Raw genomic sequence first — 20,497 nt, 5'->3', positions numbered from 1 at the left:
CCTACCTCCCTCCTTCCCCAGTTTACCCAGAAGATCTGATATATTTTCCTTTTCCAGGGTGATCCATGAGTCCTTCTTAGAGTCCTCCTTATTATCTATCTTCTCTGGGGCTGTGCATTATAGTGTGGTTATGCTTTGCTTTATATCTGATACCCACTTATGAGTGTGCACATATCATGTTTGTCTTTCTGGGTCTGGGTTATCTCATTCAGGATGATTTTTTTCTAGTTCCATCCATTTGCCTGCAAATTTCATGATGGTGTTGTTTTTGACCATTGAGTAAATACTCCATTGTGTAAATGTACCTACCACATTTTCTTTATCCATTCCTCAGTCGTGGGGCATCTAGGTTATTTCCAGGTTCTGACTATTACGAATAATGCTGCTGTGAGCATAGTTTGAGCAAGTATCCTTGTGGTATGATTGAACGTTCTTTGGGTATATGCCTAAGAGTGGTATCACTGGGTTTTGAGGTAGATTGATTTCCAATTTTCTAAGAAATTGCCATATTGTTTCCAAAGTGGCTGTACAAGTTTGCACTCCCACCAGCAGTTGAGGAGTGTTCCCCTTACTCCACACCCTTTCCAACAGAAGCTGCCATCAGTGTTTTTGATCTTAGTCATTCTGGCAGGGGTAAGATGGTATCTCAGAGTCGTTTTGATTTATATTTCCCGGATGTTGAAAAGTCCCTTAAATGTCTTTTGGCCATTTGAGATTCTTCTGTTGAGAATTCTCTGTTTAGATCTGTATCCCATTTTAAAGTTGTTTGTTATATTGATGTCTAGTTTCTTGAGTTCTTTATGTATTTTGGAGATCAGCCCTCTGTCAGATGTGGGGTTGGTGAATATCTTTTTCCATTCTGTAGGCTGCTGTTTTGTCTTATTTACCATGTCCTTTGCTTTACAGAAGCTTCTCAGTTTCAGGAGGTCCCATTTATTAATTACTGCTGTCAGTGTCTGTGCTACTGGTGTTAAATTGAGGAAGTTGTCTCCAGAGCCAATGTGTTCAAGGCCACTTCCCATTTTCTCTTCTATCAGGTTCAGTGTAATGGATTTATGTTGAGTTTTTTGATCCACTTGGACTTGAATTTTGTGCATGGAGATAGATATGGATCTATTTACATTCTTCTATATATTGAAATCCAGTTATGCTAGCACCATTTGTTGAAGATGCTTTCTTTTTTGTAATTTTGGCTTGTCAAAAATCAGGTGTTCATAGGTGTATGAATTAATGTCAGGGTCTTCAATTTGATTTCATTGATCCAGGTGCCAATACCAAGCTGTTTTTATTACTATAGTTCTATAGTAGAGCTTTTGAAGTCAGTCATGGTGATGCCTCCAGAAGTTCCTTTATTCTACAGGATGGTTTTAATTATCCTGGGTTTTTTTGTTTTTCCATATGAAGTTGAGTATTGTTCTTTTTAGGGCTGAGAAGAATTGTGTTGGGATTTTGATGTGGATTGCATTGAACTTGTATATTGTTGTTGGTAAGATTTGCCATTTTTACTATATTGATCCCACCTATTCAAAAGCATGGGACACCTTTCCATTTATCTTCTTCAGTTTCTTGTTCTTGTTATATAGGTCTTTCACTTGTTTGGTTAGAGTTGCCCCAAGATAGTTTATATTATTTGTGGCTATTGTAAAGGATGATGCTTCTCTGATTTCTTTCTCAGCCAGTTTATCATATATATAAAGCATGGCTACTGATTTTATTGTGTGTGTGTGTTCATCTTGTACCCTGCCACATTACTGAAGGTGTTTATCAGCTGTAGGAGGTCCCTGGTACAATTTTTGGGGTCACTTATGTATACTATATCATCTGCAAATAGGGAAAGTTTGACTTCTTCCTTTCTAATTTGTATCCCCTTGATCTTCTTTTGTTGTCCTATTGCTCTAGCTAGAACTTTGAGTGCTATATTGAATAGATATGGAGACAGACGACAGCCTTGTGTTGTTTCTGATTTTTGTGAAATCGCTTTGAGTTTCTCTCTATTTAGTTTGATGTTGCCTGTCAGCTTGCTGTATATTGCCTTTATTATTTTTAGGTATGTTCCTTGTATCCCAAGATCTTTATCATGAAGGGATTTTGATTTTGTCTAAGTCTTTTTAAGCATCTAATGGGATGATCGTGTGGTTTTTCTCTTTCAGTTTATGTGGTGGATTTCATTGACAGATTTTTATACATTGAACCATCCCTGCATTTCTGTGATGAAGCCTGTTTGATCATGTTTTTTTGATATGTTCTTGGATTTGGTTTCCAAGTATTTTGTTGAGTATTTTTACATCAATGGTCTTGAGGGAAATTGGTCTGTAATTTTCTTTCTTTGTTGTGCCTTTGTGTTTTGGGTATGAGGGTAACTGTAGCCTCATAAAAAGAGTTTGGCAATGTTCCTTCTGTTTCTGTTGTGTGGAACAATTTGAGGAGTATTGGTATGAGGTTTTCTTTGAAATTCTTGTAGAATTCTGTGCTGAAACCATCTGGCCCTGGGCCTATTTTGGTTGGGTGATTATTAATGACTGCTTCTATTTCCTTAGGGGTCATAGGTCTATTTAAATTATCTGGTCTCTATGTAATTGTCCATTTCTTTTATATTTTCCAAATTTGTGGAGTACATCCCCCTCTTTGATTTTTCGAGACAGGGTTTCTCTGTGTAGCTTAGGAGCCTGTCCTGGAATGCGCCCTGTAGACCAGGCTTGCCTCGAACTCAGAGATCCACTTGCCTCTGCCTCCTGGTGCTGGGTTAAGGCATGCACTCAGTGGAGTGCAAGTTTTTGAAGTATGACCTAATGATTCTCTGGATTTCCTCAGTATCTGTTGTTATGTCCCCCTTTTCATTTCTGATTTTGTTAATTTGGATATTCTCTTTCTGCCTTCTGGGTAGTTTGGATAAGGGTTTGTCTACCTTTTTGATTTTCTTGAAGAACCAACTCTTTTTTTCATTGTTTCTTTGTATTGTTCTCTTTGTTTCTATTTTATTGATTTTGGCCCTCAATTTGATTATTTCCTGTCATCTACTCCTGGATGAGTTTGCTTCTTTTTGTTTTAGAACTTACTGTAAAGTTCCTAGTGTGAGATTTCTCCAAATTCTTTTCTTTTCTTTTATATTTAAATTAGAAACAAGCTTGTTTCATATGTCAGTCCCAGCTCCCTCTCCCTCTCCTCCTCGCCCGCCCCCCAACCACCACCCCAGCCTCCTACCCAATCCCCACTTTGTTCCCTAGGGAGGGTAAGACCCCTCCATGGGGGATCTCCAGAGTCTGTCATTTCGTTTAGGGCAGGGCCTAGGCCCTCCCCCAAGTGTCCAGTTTAAGAGAGCATCCCTCATTGTGGGATGGGCACACAAAGTCCATTTATGTGCCAGGGATATATTCTGATCTACTACCCCAGTCTCCATAGATTGCCTAGGCCTTCTCACTGACACTCACATTCAGGGGGTCTGGATCAGGCCCATGGTGGCCTCTCAGCCATCAGTCTGGGGTCCAAGATCTCCCCCTTGTTCAGCTCAGTTGTTTCTCTGGTTTCACCAGCCCAGTCTTGACCCCTTTGCTCATCACTCCTCCTTCTCTGTCACTGGGTTCCAGTTCAGTTCAGGGTTTAGCTATTGGTGTCTGCCTCTGCTTCCATCTGCCACTGGATGGTGGTTCTAGGATGGCATATAAGAGTCATCAAAGTCATTATCAGGTAGGGCATTTAAGGTATTCACTATTGCTTAGTTTGCCAATTGGTGTCATCCTTATAGATCTCTGGAAATCTCATTAGTGCTAGATCTCCCCTCAGAATAAAATGACTCCCTCTATTATGGTATCTCTCATCCTGCTCTCCTCTAGTCTTCCCCTGACTCAACCTTCTTGCTTCCCCCATGTCCTCCTCTCCCCTCTTCTCCCCATCTCTTTTTTCCTGCACCCCCCCCCCCCGCTCCCAATCTGCTCAGGAGATCTTGCCTCATTCCCCTTCTCTGGGGGTACCATGCATATCTCTCTTAGGGTCCTTTCTGTTTCCCAGAGTCTCTGGCAGTTGGATTGTAGTCTAGCATTCCCCTGATCCATGTCTAAAATCCATATATGAGTGAGTACATACCATGTTTGTCTTTTTGTGACTGGGTTACCTCGCTCAGGATGGTTTCTTCTAGTGCCATCCATTTGCCTGCAAATCTCAGGATTCCATTATTTTTTTCTGCTGAGTAGAGTACTTCATTGTGTAAATGTACCACATTTTCTCTATCCACTCTTCAGTTGAGGCCATCTAGGTTGCTTCCAGCTTCTGGCTATTACAAATAATGCTGCTGTAAACATAGTGGAACAGACGTCCTTGTTGTATGAATGTGCATCTTTTGGGTATAGAGTGGAATTGCTAGGTCTTGTGGTAGTCTGGGCTGGCATTCATGGTTTTTTAGTGTCTGTAAAACATTTGTCCAGGACCTTCTGACTTTCAGAGTCTCTATTGAGAAGTTGGGTGTTATTCTACATTACTTGATATTTTTCTTTTACAGTTCTTAATATTTTTTCTTTATATGTTTTGATAAGTATGTGGTGATGGGAATATCTGTCTGTCTGTCTGTCTCTCTGTCTGTCTGTCTGTTTGGTCTGTTTGGTGTTCTATAAGCTTCTTGTGTGTATCTTCACAGGCATGTCCTTCTTTAGGTTGGGAAAGTTTTCTTCTATGATTTTGTTGGATATATTTTCTCTGCCTCTGAGTTGTTCTTTTTCTTCTTTTGTCCCTATATCTCTGATTTGGTCTTTTCATGGTGTTCCAGATTTCATGGATGCTTTGTATTCAGACTTTGTTGGATATGACCTTTTCTTTCACCGATTAATCTGTTTCCCTTATTGTATCTTCAATGCCTGACATTCTTTCTTCCATTTCTTGCATTCTGTTGGTTATGCTTCCATCTGTAGTTTCTTTTTGTTACCCAAATTTTCTTTTTCCAGAATTCTCTCGGTTTGTGTTTTCTTTATTGCCTCTATATCAATATTCAGTTCTTGAACTGTTTCCTTCAACTGTTTTTTTTTTTTTTTTGCTTTCTTTAAGGAATTTATTGATTTCTTCCATTTTTTTTTTTGTCTTTTCCTAGATTTCTTTAAGGGAATTTTCCTTTCTTCTTTAAGGGCCTCTATCATCTTAAGATTGTTTTCTTCTGCTTCATCTGTGTTGGGCTTTGTGGGTCTTGCTGTTGTAGAACCAATATGTTCTGGTGGTGACATATTGCTCTTTATGTTGTTGAATGTGTTCTTACGCTGCCTGTCCACCCATCTGAGTCTGGGATAATTATAGGTACAGGTGTTGATTCTTCCTCCAATTGGTGTAGGTGGTACCTGTGCCTCTGGGGATTGCTCTTCCTCCAATTGGTGTAGGTGTTGTCTTGCGCCTCTGGGGTCTTCTGATGTGGAGGGAGACAGTTGGCCAGTGTTGGGGGGAGTGAGGGTGTGGTTGGTGGTGGAATGTGTGGAGAGGATGGGATTGGGAGGCAGAATGTGACTTGTTCATTACAGGGTTCAGTTGGTGGTGGGTGTTGGAATGCTCTGCCAACAGGAGTCTTACCTGCTGACCTGCTGCTGGGGCTATGATTGTTAAGGGTGGGTCATGGGAATGTGCCCTGGGGTCTAGGGACTAGAGACTGCTCCTGTCCAGTCAGGAGGCCAGTCACTTAGCACTTCTTCCAATCAATGCAGGTTGAGCTTGTACTCCAGGGCCCTCTGGTATTTTGGTGAATGGTTGGCTGGAGTGGGGAGGATGGTTGATGGATTATATGGGTTTGGTGGGCTGAATGGAACTTGTAGGTTACAGGTCTTAGTGTTGGGTGGTGGAGTGGTCTGCTGCAGTAGTCTTATCTGCTGCCAGGGTGCTGGGGCTGGGATGGGTCATGGTCCTTTCTTTATTGTTCTTTTTTTCTGGAAGATCAGTAAGCATGATCTGCCCTAACATGTGTTTTAAGATTAAGAAAGTTGAAATTCAGCACATATATATATATATTATCTTTGTCTCCCATGTTTATTTTTACATATTTTAGTTAGACATTAAAAAAGACAGACACTTTTATCCCTAATTAAGGATAATAAGGCAGGAAGTGACTTGACCCAGATGGTACAGTGTGGTATTGCTGGAGTAGTGAGTATCTTCTGGTTCAGCACTTCCTCTGGCCTTCTAGGACATACAGATACCACAATATGTTTTTAATGACTTTGACTTATATTCTCATTCATTCACTTGTAAGCAAACATCAAGTTTGTATATGGCCATTGTATATTGTTATTAGTTTATTGAAAATGTTGTGCAGCAGCTCATATCCTATTTTCAGAGATAGCTGTTTTTAGAAGGAAGTATTATTTAATTACTTTTACTAGGGGAGAACAGATGTTATTTTTGAAACATAAGCTTTACAAATTAATAGTGCAACTTACGTATTCGCTAAGTGGGTGGTATTTATCAATTACTTATTTTGTGACCCAGGAAAGTATGTAGTATACTCATTTGTTTATTGCTTAGCATAATCACACTTAGAAAATACAGGTTTATTTTCAAACCTTTTATACTTTTAGAACATATAATGTTAAACCTTCAAAATGTATAAGTACCCAGGCATTCTAGTTTAGTAAAATGCCCATTAAAATAATATGAATTGATTTGTAGATTGGCCTTGAAAACAAATGTGGTTTTATTTGAGAGGTGTACCCAGACACTTTGCCATGGAATGAACTTCTGAAAGTTGGAATAAAAAGCAAATGCTGACAGAGTTTTGTTAACTTAGCCATTTCCTTCTTACCCCCTGGAGCCTGAGAGCTTTGTAGAGAAAGTCGAGTGCTCTGCTGGTTGAAATGTTGCCCTGAAATACATTCTGCATAGATGCCCCTTTAGCAGTGTCTCTTAAAAATGATATTTTTTTTGTTTTTAACCATATTTTATTTTTATGTAGGATAATATATTTTATATACTCAACAACACTGTAACACAGTGATTGATAAAATTATAAACAGTGGAATAAGGGGGAAAATTTCAGGTTACAAAGCCCTTTCCCCAAGAACACATTAAAAAGAAAACCTTTCTCTAAATGGACCAACGTGACAGACATATTCAGTGACTGGTCATGTTTAATTCCTGTTGTGCTATTAACCGATGGAGTTAAAAAAGAAAGCCCAGCTTTCACAATTCCTGCCTCAAACAGATATATTCAGTTCCTTTGGGAGGTGATTTTGGTTCTTCTTCAAATACACAGAAACCTGAATATGTATAACAACCATTAAGAAACAAAATCAAAACTATGATGGAGTCGAAACTAGAAAAAATATGTGGTGATACATTAGTTATGATTTATTAAAGCTTGCTTGAGGATTCAGAAAGCATAGCCAGACTCAAGCTGTGGGCAGTGGTGATACACACCTTTAATCCCAGGACTCAGGATTAAGAGGTAGACGGATCTCTTTGTTAGTTCAAGGTCACACTTACTACACAAAATTGATCCACTCCTAAAAAAAAACAAAAACAAACAAAAAAAAGAACCCAGCTCACACAAAGGTGATCCCACCACATGCCTATAATCCTAGCACTAGGGAGGTAGAGACAGGAGGATATGGCTGGGCAGAGAAAAGAATATAAAGAGGAGACAGGAATTCAGAGCCTTTTGCCTCTGAGGATTTGTGCAGACAGGATTGCCATTTCAGATTGGTAAAGGTAAGATCTAGGGGTTTGGATGCTTTACCTTTTCTGATCTTCAGCTTGAAGCTAAATCCCACCTGTCTGTCTCTGGGTCTTTTATTATTCTTGATACAACAACGTTAGCCTTTTATCCTTCCATTATTCATGGGTATTTTTGCCTATTCTCCTTTCTTCCTTGTTACCTAATATTGTCTTCTCTTTTTTTCCTTTCTAAATTTTTAGGTTTTTACACTTCCACCTTTTTCCATTAAAAATAATTTTGATTAGAAAATTATAGCCGTTTCAAAAAACCAACCAACCAAACAACTACCCCCTCCGAAAAACCCAAGAGAACAAGAAAAAAAAAAAGAAGAAAAAAAAAGGAAAAGAAAAAGGAATGTATAGTGGAGGAAGGCAAATGATATGTTGGTCATTTTAAAAGTGGGAAAATATTTTTGTGACATATTTGTTAAGGATCAATAACCAAAAATACTGGATGAGAGATCTCAGTTTGTAAAATTAAAGGAGTTTCATGTAGGGAGTCAATTATAAAGATGAAGAAGAGGTTGAAAGAGCAAACAGTAGACACCAAGACAAAACAGAGAACATGAAAAATAGTGTGAGTGGAAAGACACCCAAGGGGGCTGGGGAGACAGCTGGGGACCTGAAGGTGGGGGAGCACACTGATTCTACAGAGTGTCTTCTGATTTGACCCACACACAGGCACAGTGGCATGCGTGTTTACAGAAACACATGTACATTGTGATGGCTAATATTATTTGCCAACTTGATACCTGGAAAGCAAGACTCTGGGTACAGCTTTGATTATCTCCACTGAGGTTAGCCTCTGAGAATCTCTGTAAGATGTTATTTAGATTATGTTAAATGATCTGAGAAGATCCAGTCTATAAGTGAGCAGCACCGTAGGAGGAGGGTCTGAGCAGAGGAGGTGAGGAATACCTGCTTAAATTCACTAATCTCTGTTCTGGATTATGGGTGTGATAGGACTGGTTCCTTCAGGGTCCTGCTGCCTTGACTGCCTTGCTGTGATTAGGAGCTAAACTAATCCCGTCTCCCCTTAAATTGTGCTTGCCAGGGTATTTTAACACAGCAGCAGCAGCAGCAGCAGCAGCAGCAGCAGCAGCAGCAGCAGCAGCAAAGAAGCTAGCACAAACAGTGACATGCATGCACAGTTTAAAAAATTAAGAACACACAAAAAAACTGACTTTAGTGACTGATATTAAAATAAAGTGAACACCATTGTTGGTATATCATTGTCTAGTTTCTATAGCTGCTGGGATTAAAGGTGTATATCACCACTGCCTGATCTCTATAACTTGGGGCTGGCTTTGCTTTCTGAATCCTCAGGCAAGCTTTAATAAATCATAAATAATATATCACCACAATGCTTGCTACTGTTAGATTATTATTGATAGTATTAATGTTCAGACTAAAAGAACTCTGTGTGTGTGTGTGTGTGTGTGTGTGTGTGTGTGTGTGTGCAAATGTACTTGGGCTACCAAAGTCCTGGTTTTTGTCAATGGTGGTAAAACTGTAGTTGATATTCGTTTTCTCTTTTCTAGTAGTCTTTGTTACTTATCTTTAGCCAACATCCTAGTTGTTAATGTTTTTACCTGATAGAACATTACAAATCTTCATTTTGGAAAAAAAATTAGTATCCTTAACAAATCTGTTTTTTATTAGTAGTAAGTTTCTAGTATTTCTTAACTGGACATAGTCCACAAAGTCTTCTAGGTTGCAAACAGAGTCAACTACATAACAATAACCCAAGGATTTTCCCTTGATAATCAGAATTGGTAATAGTCTCCATTGCTGGTGCTTCAGTACCAGCTGGCATTCTGAATTTCTGATTCAGTAGAAGTGTTGTGAAAACACTTCTCTGAATCACCATAGTCTAAATTGCAGAAAGCAAAAATGTGATATTGCTGGGCTTAGTCAAAGGAACTACTACCACTGCTCAATTCCTGTAACACATTTTTGTGGTAGTTTGATAAATATGATATTTTTGTCACTAATGTAAGGAATATGCCATGTTCTCTAAGAGCGAGCCTTCATTTTGGAGCTCATATCTTGTATCAACTGAGTGTTTAGAAAGTCACTGTTTTTTTAAGCTAAGAGAAAACAGTCACATTCAAAATGACCCCATTGTTGCAGTTCCTCTGTTGTGGAAATGAGTTCCTTAGACACAATATGTATGGGAAACCATAAATAGATAAAGTGTTTGCTAAACTTACAAATGGTGATATTGGAAATATCTCTGATGTCAGGGAAGACAATTTATATTCCAGAGAGTCTTTTTCATTGAAGACAGATGTTACCCCTTACTAAACAGTTATAATAGTCTTGTGTATCATGGCCTCAACATTAGTCTCTTCTATCCAGGTTCAGCTTTAGTTGTACCCATGCCTTACTATCTATCTTCTTGGCATTGCCTCATTATATGGGTAACCCCAAACAGGAAGTGGAAAAGAGCTAATTAATCAGTGTCTTGTCTTCAGTGATAGGGTGTGGAGAACATTCACCTTAGGATAAAATATTTTCATGTTTTGGACAGACGTCAATCTCATATTGCTCATGATTCAGTGAACACTTGTATGTTAGGCTATCTCTTGAGTTGCTAGCCTGTGAGCAGCTTGAACATTTCCACAATGGGGCACCTTCTGCTACTGCTGCTTTTCACATGTATCTTTTATCGAGAGTGTAGTATTATACACTCTCTCATTATGGGTTTGTTTTGCTCCAGCATATTTCATATATCTAGTTTTCCTCCTTGCAATCTAAGTGATTTCTTTCCTTCTAATTAGTTGTTGATAGGAAATGCAAAGCGTAGCAGTAGGCTTTTAGCTTGTTTTTCACTATTTAACTCTAGGAACATCACCAAGGTGAAAGGACTGTGATCCCCCCCCCCCTTCAAACACTTGAGATTGAACCCAGAACCTCTTGCATGAGACATGTGCTCCATCACTGAGCTGTACATACTTGCTCCTGCTTAGTTACTTTTTCTTTCTTTCTTTCTTTCTTTCTTTCTTTCTTTCTTTCTTTTTTTTTTTTGGTTTTATGAGACAGGGTTTCTCTGTATTGTTTTGGAGGCTGTCGGTTCAGCCCAGCCTCGAACTCTGCCTCCCGAGTGCTGGGATTAAAGGCGTGCGCCACCACCGCCCGGCTCTTCCTTGATTTTTGTAATGCATGTATGTGTTGATCTCTCTTGTGAGTTACCTGCAGTTCCATTCTGTTGGTCATTCCTCATTGTTATCATTGTAATGCTGTTCTGTATAATGTTTAAGTTACTGGCAGCTCTTCAGACCAGACTGTTAGGACAGTGAGTGGGATAACTGACATAACCTGAGCCTAAGGACTCCACCAGCACAGTATCTGACTTTCTAAATTTTAAGAAAACGAAGCACAGGTACTGTGTACTCTGTATTTGTCACGGTGCTTTGAAAATTTATCATAGAGAATAAGAATATTGCGCAATTGTTAGTGGCTCTAGAGTGCTGGGTGTTGGTGGTGTATACCTTTAAGTCCAGCACTTGGGAGGCAGACTCAGGCGGATCTCTGTGAGTTTGAGGCCTGCCTAGTCTACAGAGTGAGTTCCAGGACAGGCTCCAAAGCAATACAGAGAAACCCTGTCTAGAAAAACCAAAGCTCTAGGGTGTCTACAAGTTACACACCCTTTTAAAATCTTGAGGGCTTATTAGACTTTTAAGAGAAAAACAACAGTATAGGTAAGCAAACTAAAACTACAGGAGGTTGAAAGGAGGAAGAGAGAAAGCTGTGACTTTGGTAATGGAGGTTATCAGATGGTTCACCTACACATTCACTTGGTAGAAGTAGGAGGGAGATTTCAGAGAAAAAGTAAGAAAGTCAGAGCTATCTCTACCCAGTTATATGTATCCATCCGTTGCAGCACACTTGCTTCTTTCATTATTTGAGCTTCTTTTATAACATGCTAGGCAGATTTGGACATCACACTGTCACTGTATGAACACTTTTTGAGGACAGATTTTTTTCCCTAGTCTGTGAGCAGACTGTTAGAGTTACTTACAGTCGCTCAAGCTAAATTGTAGTTGAGAAGTTTATTCTCTCCTTTTACCATATGTTCTTAGGAGGAAACTCAGTTCATTAGGTTTGATATCAAGAGCTCCTACCCACTGAGCCATCTCCCAGCCACTTTTAATTCTCGTTTTAAAGTGATGTTTTGACTAACATGGCAACATAAGTCAAAAATCCAGTTGTAAATGATATAATAGTATTACAATAAATAGATGGGAGAGGAAAAAATGTGGCCGTTGGCTATTGTTAAGGATTCATTAGAAGAAGAGAACTTGCTTTTACCACAAATGGAGGCAAATTGATATGATGAACATGTAAGCCAATGGAGAAGATCCTTGATGGTATTATGTAATGAATTAGTGATAATTTTTCTTTTCTGTCAACATTTTAGTGACTTTGGAGGTGAGACCATGCCAGGACCCCCATTTGATCCAGCAAGTCACCCCGCTCCAGCTCCAACCCCTTCATCTTCAGCGTTCCGACCTGTAATGCCATCCAGACAGATTGTAGAAAGGCAGCCTCGAATGCTGGACTTCAGAGTTGAGTACAGAGACAGAAATGTTGATGTGGTACTTGAAGACAGCTGTACTGTTGGTAAGAGTCACCTCATAAAGTCTTCATAAGTGGATAACTCATTAGGCAAATTCCAAGTTTACATAATTTTTCTCCTTTGAGTTGACTATCAACAAGAAGGGAAAAAGCACATTGAATTGGATGCTTTCACATACAGGTTATTGTACTCTCTAATTTGAGTATATATTGTGGTGAAATTAAGGTAAGTTCAAGAATAGTTTTTGATACACTGTTTTAACTCACTTTCATTGTTATGTCTTTTTGCCAATACAAAGCATTACTCTAAGGCACTGTACACACTTGACAAGCACTTGACTGCCAAGCTACATTCTATAAACTAAACACCTAGGATTGCTGTAAACTAAACACATAGGAGCTTCAGAAAATACTGTACATTTTATACCAACTCTGCAACTAAAGCATAATCATTTTTGTACTGTTGTATTTTTTGTACTGCTATACTTACATAAACATGATTAATTTTTGTGAAGTACATTAAAATTAATTTTCTTATATCTCTGCTGGGAAGTCTGAAGATTTAGGCATTGGTGGGTTCGCAGTTTAGTGATGCCTTCTGTCTGCTTCTAGGACGGAATTTGATGTATTCCCTGGAGGGAATGAGTACCATGAACTTACGTGACAGAAGGCAGAAAAGACAAAAGGAACGACCTTTCTCTGTTAAGCACTTTAATAATAATGCCTTTCACAGAAGTGGGGCCCTTGTTGACTAAATTAACCCTTAGAAGCTCTGCTTCTTGATAATGCCTTTTCAATTAAACATTTTTATATATTATAGAGGATTTCATACATGCATACTTTGCTTATGTTACTTTCACCTCTTCTCTCCCTCTCCAACTCCTCCCATGTTCCCTCTGTTCTCTCTTTCAGTTTGTGGCCTCTATTTCTTTGTTATTCTTACATTCATAATTTATTCAAAATGCATTATAAGCCAAATATTGTTACGATGTAATATGTATTACTCATGCACCTCTTGACGGTCTGGTTATATTTGTTCTGTATCTCAGTTTTTCTTTAACAATGAAGTAGATGTCAATCAGGACTCATGTCTCGAACTTCTCTTTGCTTACTTTTGGCATAATATGCAAGACATACTAGTGGATAATATTTGGGAATTGTTTTTCTTTGACTGAATTTGATTTGATAAATTCTACAAGTTCTGTCACTTATTGTTTGAATCTCTATTTTATCTCCTTTGAACAGTTCAGGAGTTGGTTTCTTTCATATGTATGTAACAAAAATAATTTTCCTATGGAATTTTCATATGTTCATTTTCCTCTTATATTTTCCATATTCAGATTGGTGTACTTTTTTAAAAACACAATTCCTTTGTTTCACTTTCCTGGAAACCTGCTTAGGCTTAAGGATTTCTTGTAAAATCTCCTTTTGTGATGCAGTTCTTATCCTCCATGAATGTAGTAATTTGAATACTTTAAAAAATGGATATTTTTCTTTTTTGAAAGAGATATTTTGGTAGAGGGAGACATTATGGGGCTTGGAAGAAACCTGGCACTAGGGAGATTCCCAGGAATCCACAAGGATGACCCCAGCTAAGACTCTAAGCAATAATGGAGAGGGTGCCTGAACTGTCCTTCCCCCATAATCAGATTGATGATTACCTTAATTGTCGTTATAGAACCTTCTTCCAGTAACTGATGGAATCAGGTGCAGAGATCCACAGCTAAGCACTGGGTAGAGCTCCAGGAGTCCAGTTGAAGAGAGGCAGGAATGATAATATGAGCAAAGGGGTTAAGACCATGATAGGGAAAACCCACAGAAATAGCTGATTCAAGCTAATGGGGAGGAGGGCGGGGTGGAGTGATGGTGGGGGGAGCAGAAGGGGCGTGGGAACTGGGATTAGTATGTAAAACAAAAAAAGATTTTTTTAAATAAAAAAGATAAAAAGTGGATCTTTAAGAGCAATTCTTTCTTTATGTTTGAGGTTTTCCTTCTGAATGTTAACTTGTCAGCCTTAGAGGACAAGGTCTCATCTTAAAATTTCTTTTTCCATTGATACTATTTGGCACAGGCATATCTATTAGGTAGACTGGCTACCTAAAAAGAGTGTAGGTGTGTGTGTGTGTTTATATCGATTACCCATAATAGGACATTTGAAAATAGACACTGTGATTTTATGATCTGTAATATTATTGTTATGAACTGTTTTGAGGAACTGAACAAATGTTAATTTTTCTATAGAAAAGAGATCCTGAATAAGATAATGCTTTTTTTTTTCTTTTTGGTTGGAACAAGATATAAAAATAAGGCTAACCTCAGTTAAGAGAGTTATACCAGACTGACACCTAGTGGTAGCTGCATTGGCTGGTTAATGGTGTTCCTGTGATGTTTATTTCTTCAATCTGAAGTTATTTTAAAGGACTTGTCTTTTTATAATGTATAATCTTGTGTAAAATAATGCGATCTCCTTGAGGGCAGGTTTTTTTTAAATTTTTAATGTGTTATTGTGAGTCCAGAATCTAGCAAAGGATTTTATGATAGTTTTTTTTTTTTTTTGGGTCTTTTTTGTTATTTTGCCTTTGTTTCCCCTTCTGAGCTGAGGACTGACCCAGGACCTTGTGCTTGCTAGGCAAGCACTCTATCACTGAGCTAAATCCCCGACCTTGCCAGGTTTTTCTTTAAAAGTTTGTTCTATCAGTGCTGTGAACAAACTTCTGTTTGCTAGATTCATTCAGCATGGCCTTAGTTCTATTTCTGGAATGTATTATGAAACAATAGATCTATTATCAAGTGAGTTATTTGTCTCGTCTCCCCACCTGTTTTTAACTTAGTTTTTAAATAAATAGTTTATTTACTTTTATTTCATATAGTGTGATATTTTTGTTCATAATTACATTGTAGAATGAGCAAATCAAGTTAATTAGCATCAACCACATGTACCTATCATCAGTTTGTGGTTAGAAAATTTAAAATTCACCTTTAAAAGCAATTTTGAAATGTGAAATACTTTCTTGTCACCATGGTATGCAGTAGATTATTTGGAATTATTCCTCCTATCTAATTGAACCTTTGCTCCTTTGACAGTTTCCCCTTCCTTACCCTGACTCTTTTCTTGACCTTAGTTTTCTCCTAGGCTATAGTAATCACTATTCTACTCTCTACTTCTGTGAGTTAACATTTTTAGATTTCACATACAAGCAGGATTATGCATAGTTGTCATTTTGTGGCTTGCTTGCTTTATTTAGCATAATGTATATTCTTATGGTTGCAAATGTCAGAATTTTGTTTTTAAGGATGAATAGTATTCTATTACATATATACATACATACATTACATTAAACAATACCCATTCATCTGTTGATTGGCATTTAGGTCATTTTCATTTTTTTTTCTACTGTGAGTGATACTGCAGTGAGCGGTGTCTTTTAGCATAATGATTGCAACTTCTTTGGGTTTTTACTCAGATGTGATATTTTTCTATGTAGATTCACATTTTAAAATACTGTGCTTATTTTAAATAGGGAAATATATGAAGAAATAATTGTCTTCTCTCCTCATTCTTACTCATTTTTGTTTTCTTTACATTTTACTTGTTCTTTTGAGAACTTTACCATCATGTCAGCATTTGTTATTTTTCAAGCAAGATAGCGATCAGAAGCATAGACATTTTCCCTAATATCTTTATTTTCCAAGTCTTTTACTTTTGCTAATATTTGCCTATTTTCTTTCACAACAATTTTTCCCTTTAAAGGAGTAAATGTACATAGTTGTGACTATAGTAGTGATTTTTTTTAGTTTCCCTAAGTCTCATATTTAGTAATTAATAAATTAGGTGGTCCATACTTAACGATTGTAAAAGTTAGGAAGTTAGTTATAAAAGTCTTTCATGTAACCAGGCAAGTCTATTTCATCACAGATAGTTGTTGACCAGTTAGTGTGTAATAATGTGCTAACTTATACAGATGTGTGTGAATAAGGCAGCCCTTATGTAGAGGACTTTAATGATCTGTGCTGGGATAGAAGGCTGGAAGTAAAAGAAATAAAAGGTATTATTCATTCACTCATTTATAACTTGTGTGCGCATACATGCACACATACGCTCTTTTTGTTACAGTGTTTAGTTCACACTAAGTCGCTACATCACAGTAAGGAACACATTCGTACCCTTGTCACCATAAGTTGATGTTTAGAGGCTTTCCAAATCAGGGATTCAGTCTTCTACTGATCTAGAATTTATACTTTCTACAGTGAAATAATCTTTTTTCTTATAGGCATGCACACACAGTTCTGTGAGGATGTTGAAGAGGAAGCAGTTAATTTAATTTCAACTGGTGTTTTGAAAACAAACAAACTGGAAGGAGATTGAGTAGGATTGTGCGATTGGCCAGAAGAGATTTCTGAGAGGACCAGGCTATGACGTATGAGTCAATATGTTATGTGGACAAAGTTGAGGAAAGTGTTTTGTAGACAGAGCGAGAGCACAGATACAGGGCTGAAAGTGGTTTGTGTCAAATGAAGAGTAATAGTCATGAGCATCAGAGCTTTTAAATAATACACTATCTGAAAAACATTTTTAAGCTAAACATTGTATGAAAACACGAGGAAAACATATGCCTTCTAAAGTTTTGTCCAGAGCACAGGAATAGCTCTCAAAACCCTAACTTCACAGGACAAGCTCATGTAAAATAGCCAAGCAATCGAGTAAATCTTTTGTTAAGGAGGATGTAATAAGGTGAGAGTATGTTCAGTTCCTTTAGTCATTAGGAAAATATAAAATAAATCACAATGAGATATATGTATGTACAAATTAGGGTGAGTAAAATGTAAACTAAATACCAAGGGCTGCAAAGAATATATAGCAATGGGAGACTTACTGTTATAAATTGAAACATGGGCTTGCTATAAAACCAAATAGTTCTCTTCCTAGGTATTTATTAAAGAGATGAAAACATACACATACAGATAACTTGCAGATAGAAGTACATAGTATCTTTATTTATAATAATCTCCAAATAGAAACTATCTTTCCAACAGACACATAGGCAGCTGTGGTATAGCTGTACAAGGAGTACTACTTAGCAATCAAGGAGTGCAGACTAATGCTGTATGCAGTGGTTAAGATGAATCTGACACCATTACAAGAAGAGAAAGGAGCTGCACACTGAAAGTGATCTATATAATCCTACTTCTGTTTTCACATAATGAAGCTCATGTTGAAGGGAAGGTAGTGTTTTTTTTTGTTTTTTTTTGTTTTTTGCTTTTTCGAGACAGGGTTTCTCTGTGGCTTTGGAGGCTGTCCTGGAACTAGCTCTTGTAGACCAGACTGGTTTTGAACTCACAGAGATCCGCTTGCCTCTGCCTCCTGAGTGCTGAGATTGAAGGCGTAAGCCACCAACACCTGGCGGAAGGTAGATTTTTAAAAACTGCAAATGTCAGTATTAAAGAATACAGTATTCAGTCATCCAACCAGTAGTACTGTGTGTTGTGATACGGCATGTGCAGTTCATACAATTTTGTCTCTGTGCTATCAGTTTCAAGGAGCCACAGGAACCTGTTATTCACATTTTAGAGAACCACAGCTTTAGATATATCTGAGGAAAGCATGTAAAACCATCCTACAGGTTAGTCTGATACACACACACACACACAGATGTAAGAGCCTGCCAACTTCTGTACTTCTTAAAGACAGTCATTAACGAAGTTTCTGTATCTGACATTGATTCACACACTGCGTGATACTAGTAGATGGTACAAATGAAATTTGTAATCCAAAGAAATAACAGAAAATAAAAGCATGTCTATAAATACTAGAGATAGTGGCACTAGCAAATTTGTATTTAAAAACAAGTCCTGTGAAAATGTTTTTAACAGTGTAAAGGATATCAAGACATTGATAAGAACAGTAATACAAAATGCTGAAACTTAACTAAGAGAGAAATTATTCACTAGACACAGAAGATCTGCCATTAAAAGTTTTACTCAGGAGTCAGAGAAGGTGGCTCAGTGGAGAGTCAACCTGAGTGAATCTCCAGCACCCATGTAAAAAAGTTGAGAGCATAGCTGCATGTGCCTTTAACCCTAGCATTTGGAAGTGGAGACAGGCAGATCCCAAGAGCTCAGTGGCCTGTTTGCCTAGCTGAAGCAGTGTTTCTAGTCCAGTAAGAGACCTGATTTCAAGGCAATTGGGCAGAGAGTGATAGAGGAATACAGTTGATGTCTTCCCTGGCTTCTGCATGTGGCCATGCAGGTGTTTGCACCCGAATTCCCATGTTCATGTTACACACACACACACACACACACACACACACACACACACACACACACACACACACACACACAATAAGCATGCACACACATAATTACTCAAATGAATTAAATTAGCTGTTTAAGAAAATATTAATAAATTATAATACATAGCAATAAAAAGAGTGGAAAGTAAGGTACACGCAGCAAAAAGTACTGGGTTCAGACAGTGGGGAAAGAAATAGGGAACCCCGTAGACCTGTAAAGGAAAAGTGGTATGATATGTGTTTGATTAGACCCTCCAAATAGAGTATAGATTACAAAAGAGGCAATTGTAAAGAGTAGCTCAGTGTCTGCTAAATTAAGATCAGGTGTAACCTAAGGGCACCCACATCATAATCATAATCAAATAGCTGAAAGTAATAGTACAATTTAAAAACCACCTAGAAGTTGGGAAATAAACACATCCCATATAGGGAAAATTCTCAAAATACTTAGAAATTAAGTAACCTTTTATAGTCAAAGAAATCACAAGGGAAATGAGAAAACATTTCTGACTGAATTGTGGTATAAATGTTTATGGTAATAATTAGCATTAAAATAAATATTACAAAATCTGGCCAGACGGTGATAGCGCATGCATTTAATCCCAGCACTTAGAAGGCAGAGGCAGGTAGATAGATTTCTGTGAGAGTTAGAGGTCAGCCTGGTCTGCAAAGCAAGTTCCAGGACCGCGAGGGGGCTACCCAGAGAAACTCTGTGTTGGGAAAATTTTTTTTACAAAATCCCAAAAGCAAAACTTGAAATAATCGAACTGTATAAAAATGACAAATTGTATGTAACTCAATAGAAGAATATTTATAGGAATTCAAAGACATCTAGAATCCAGAAAGACAAAAATTGCCATTAGATTTCTCTAGAAAATGCAAAGAAATGGTCCATAATGAGTAGCGGAATTAGCCTATCAAAAGCAACTTTTAATATTCAAGATGAAGACTATGATTCTTGAGATGACAGGCGTATTGTATATGCAAATCAGATAGTAAAGAAAAGATGAACTTAAAGATCCTTTGTCTCAGTAGAAAACAGGCAGTTTTTTTTTTCAAAGTTAAAAATACAATGGCCATTTCTTTCCCAGGTACTTTCCTTGGAGAGATGAAAGTATGTGTTTATCAAAGGTGGGGATAGTAATGTTCATAACAACTCCATTTATGATAATCCAAGCAAGAAGCAATATATGAATTTAATGTTCATATACTGTAATTCTGCTTCTTGGAAAATAATTTATTTTGTGTAAAAGAAGTCAGATAAAATTCTAGAAAATTCAGATTACTGTAGTTATGGGAGTCCAATTCAGAGGTTCCCTGAGGAGGAAGTGAGATGGCAGGAGGAGTTACCAAAGAAACCTTTGGAAATGGAGATAAATTTGTGACCTTGATTGTATTTTCATTATTGGGTAAATTTGTTAAAATTGATCCGATTATTGATTTTAAGTTTGTACCATTTACTCTGTCAACCATTGCTTCATAAAACTGTTAGGCCATTAGAAGTACAGAAAGAGCACCATTTTTAAAAACAGAAGTTAATAAAATAGAAAATCTTTAAGTAATAGAGAAAGGAACAAAACTTCAAGTCATTTTTTGAGGTTAATAAAAATCAGTAATCTTGCTAATATGAGAAAACATAGATTATTCATTTTGGGAAGGAAAGAGATACCTGAAGATGTATTGAGTATAAGAAGATTTGTATATAAGTATGCATTTGTAATATATGTATTTGTGTAAATATTTAATGTGCTCCTCAAATCTGAAAATTGAATCGAAAGTTCATACCCTCTCATCAAGAAAACTTCAAGGGTAGTTGGGTTATGACTGAATCTGTCTAATATTTAAGAAGAATACTGCCAATACTTCACAAATAAAGATGAAACATTTTTGCAATCTGTTTTTGAGACAAGCATTGCCTTAATAGTAAGATTTGATAGAGATGTTAGATAGCA

General features: G+C 37.4%; 1 protein-coding gene across 2 annotated transcripts in view; it reads left to right on the top strand.

Annotated features, from left to right (window-relative positions):
- Positions 1 to 20,497, top strand: part of Faf1 (Fas associated factor 1) — a 304,225-nt gene that overhangs the window by 63,240 nt on the left and 220,488 nt on the right. For both annotated transcript variants that reach the window (XM_040756971.1, XM_040756970.1), the window contains exon 4: positions 12,098 to 12,300. In XM_040756971.1, coding sequence (XP_040612905.1) covers positions 12,098 to 12,300 — 203 coding nt within the window. The remainder of the gene's footprint in view (positions 1 to 12,097; positions 12,301 to 20,497) is intronic.

Source organism: Mesocricetus auratus, unplaced genomic scaffold, assembly GCF_017639785.1.
Source record: "Mesocricetus auratus isolate SY011 unplaced genomic scaffold, BCM_Maur_2.0 Super-Scaffold_100014, whole genome shotgun sequence".
Classification (NCBI taxonomy): Eukaryota; Metazoa; Chordata; class Mammalia; order Rodentia; family Cricetidae; genus Mesocricetus; species Mesocricetus auratus.
Note: the sequence above shows the minus strand (reverse complement) of the source record. Positions and strands in the feature narration are given on the sequence as shown.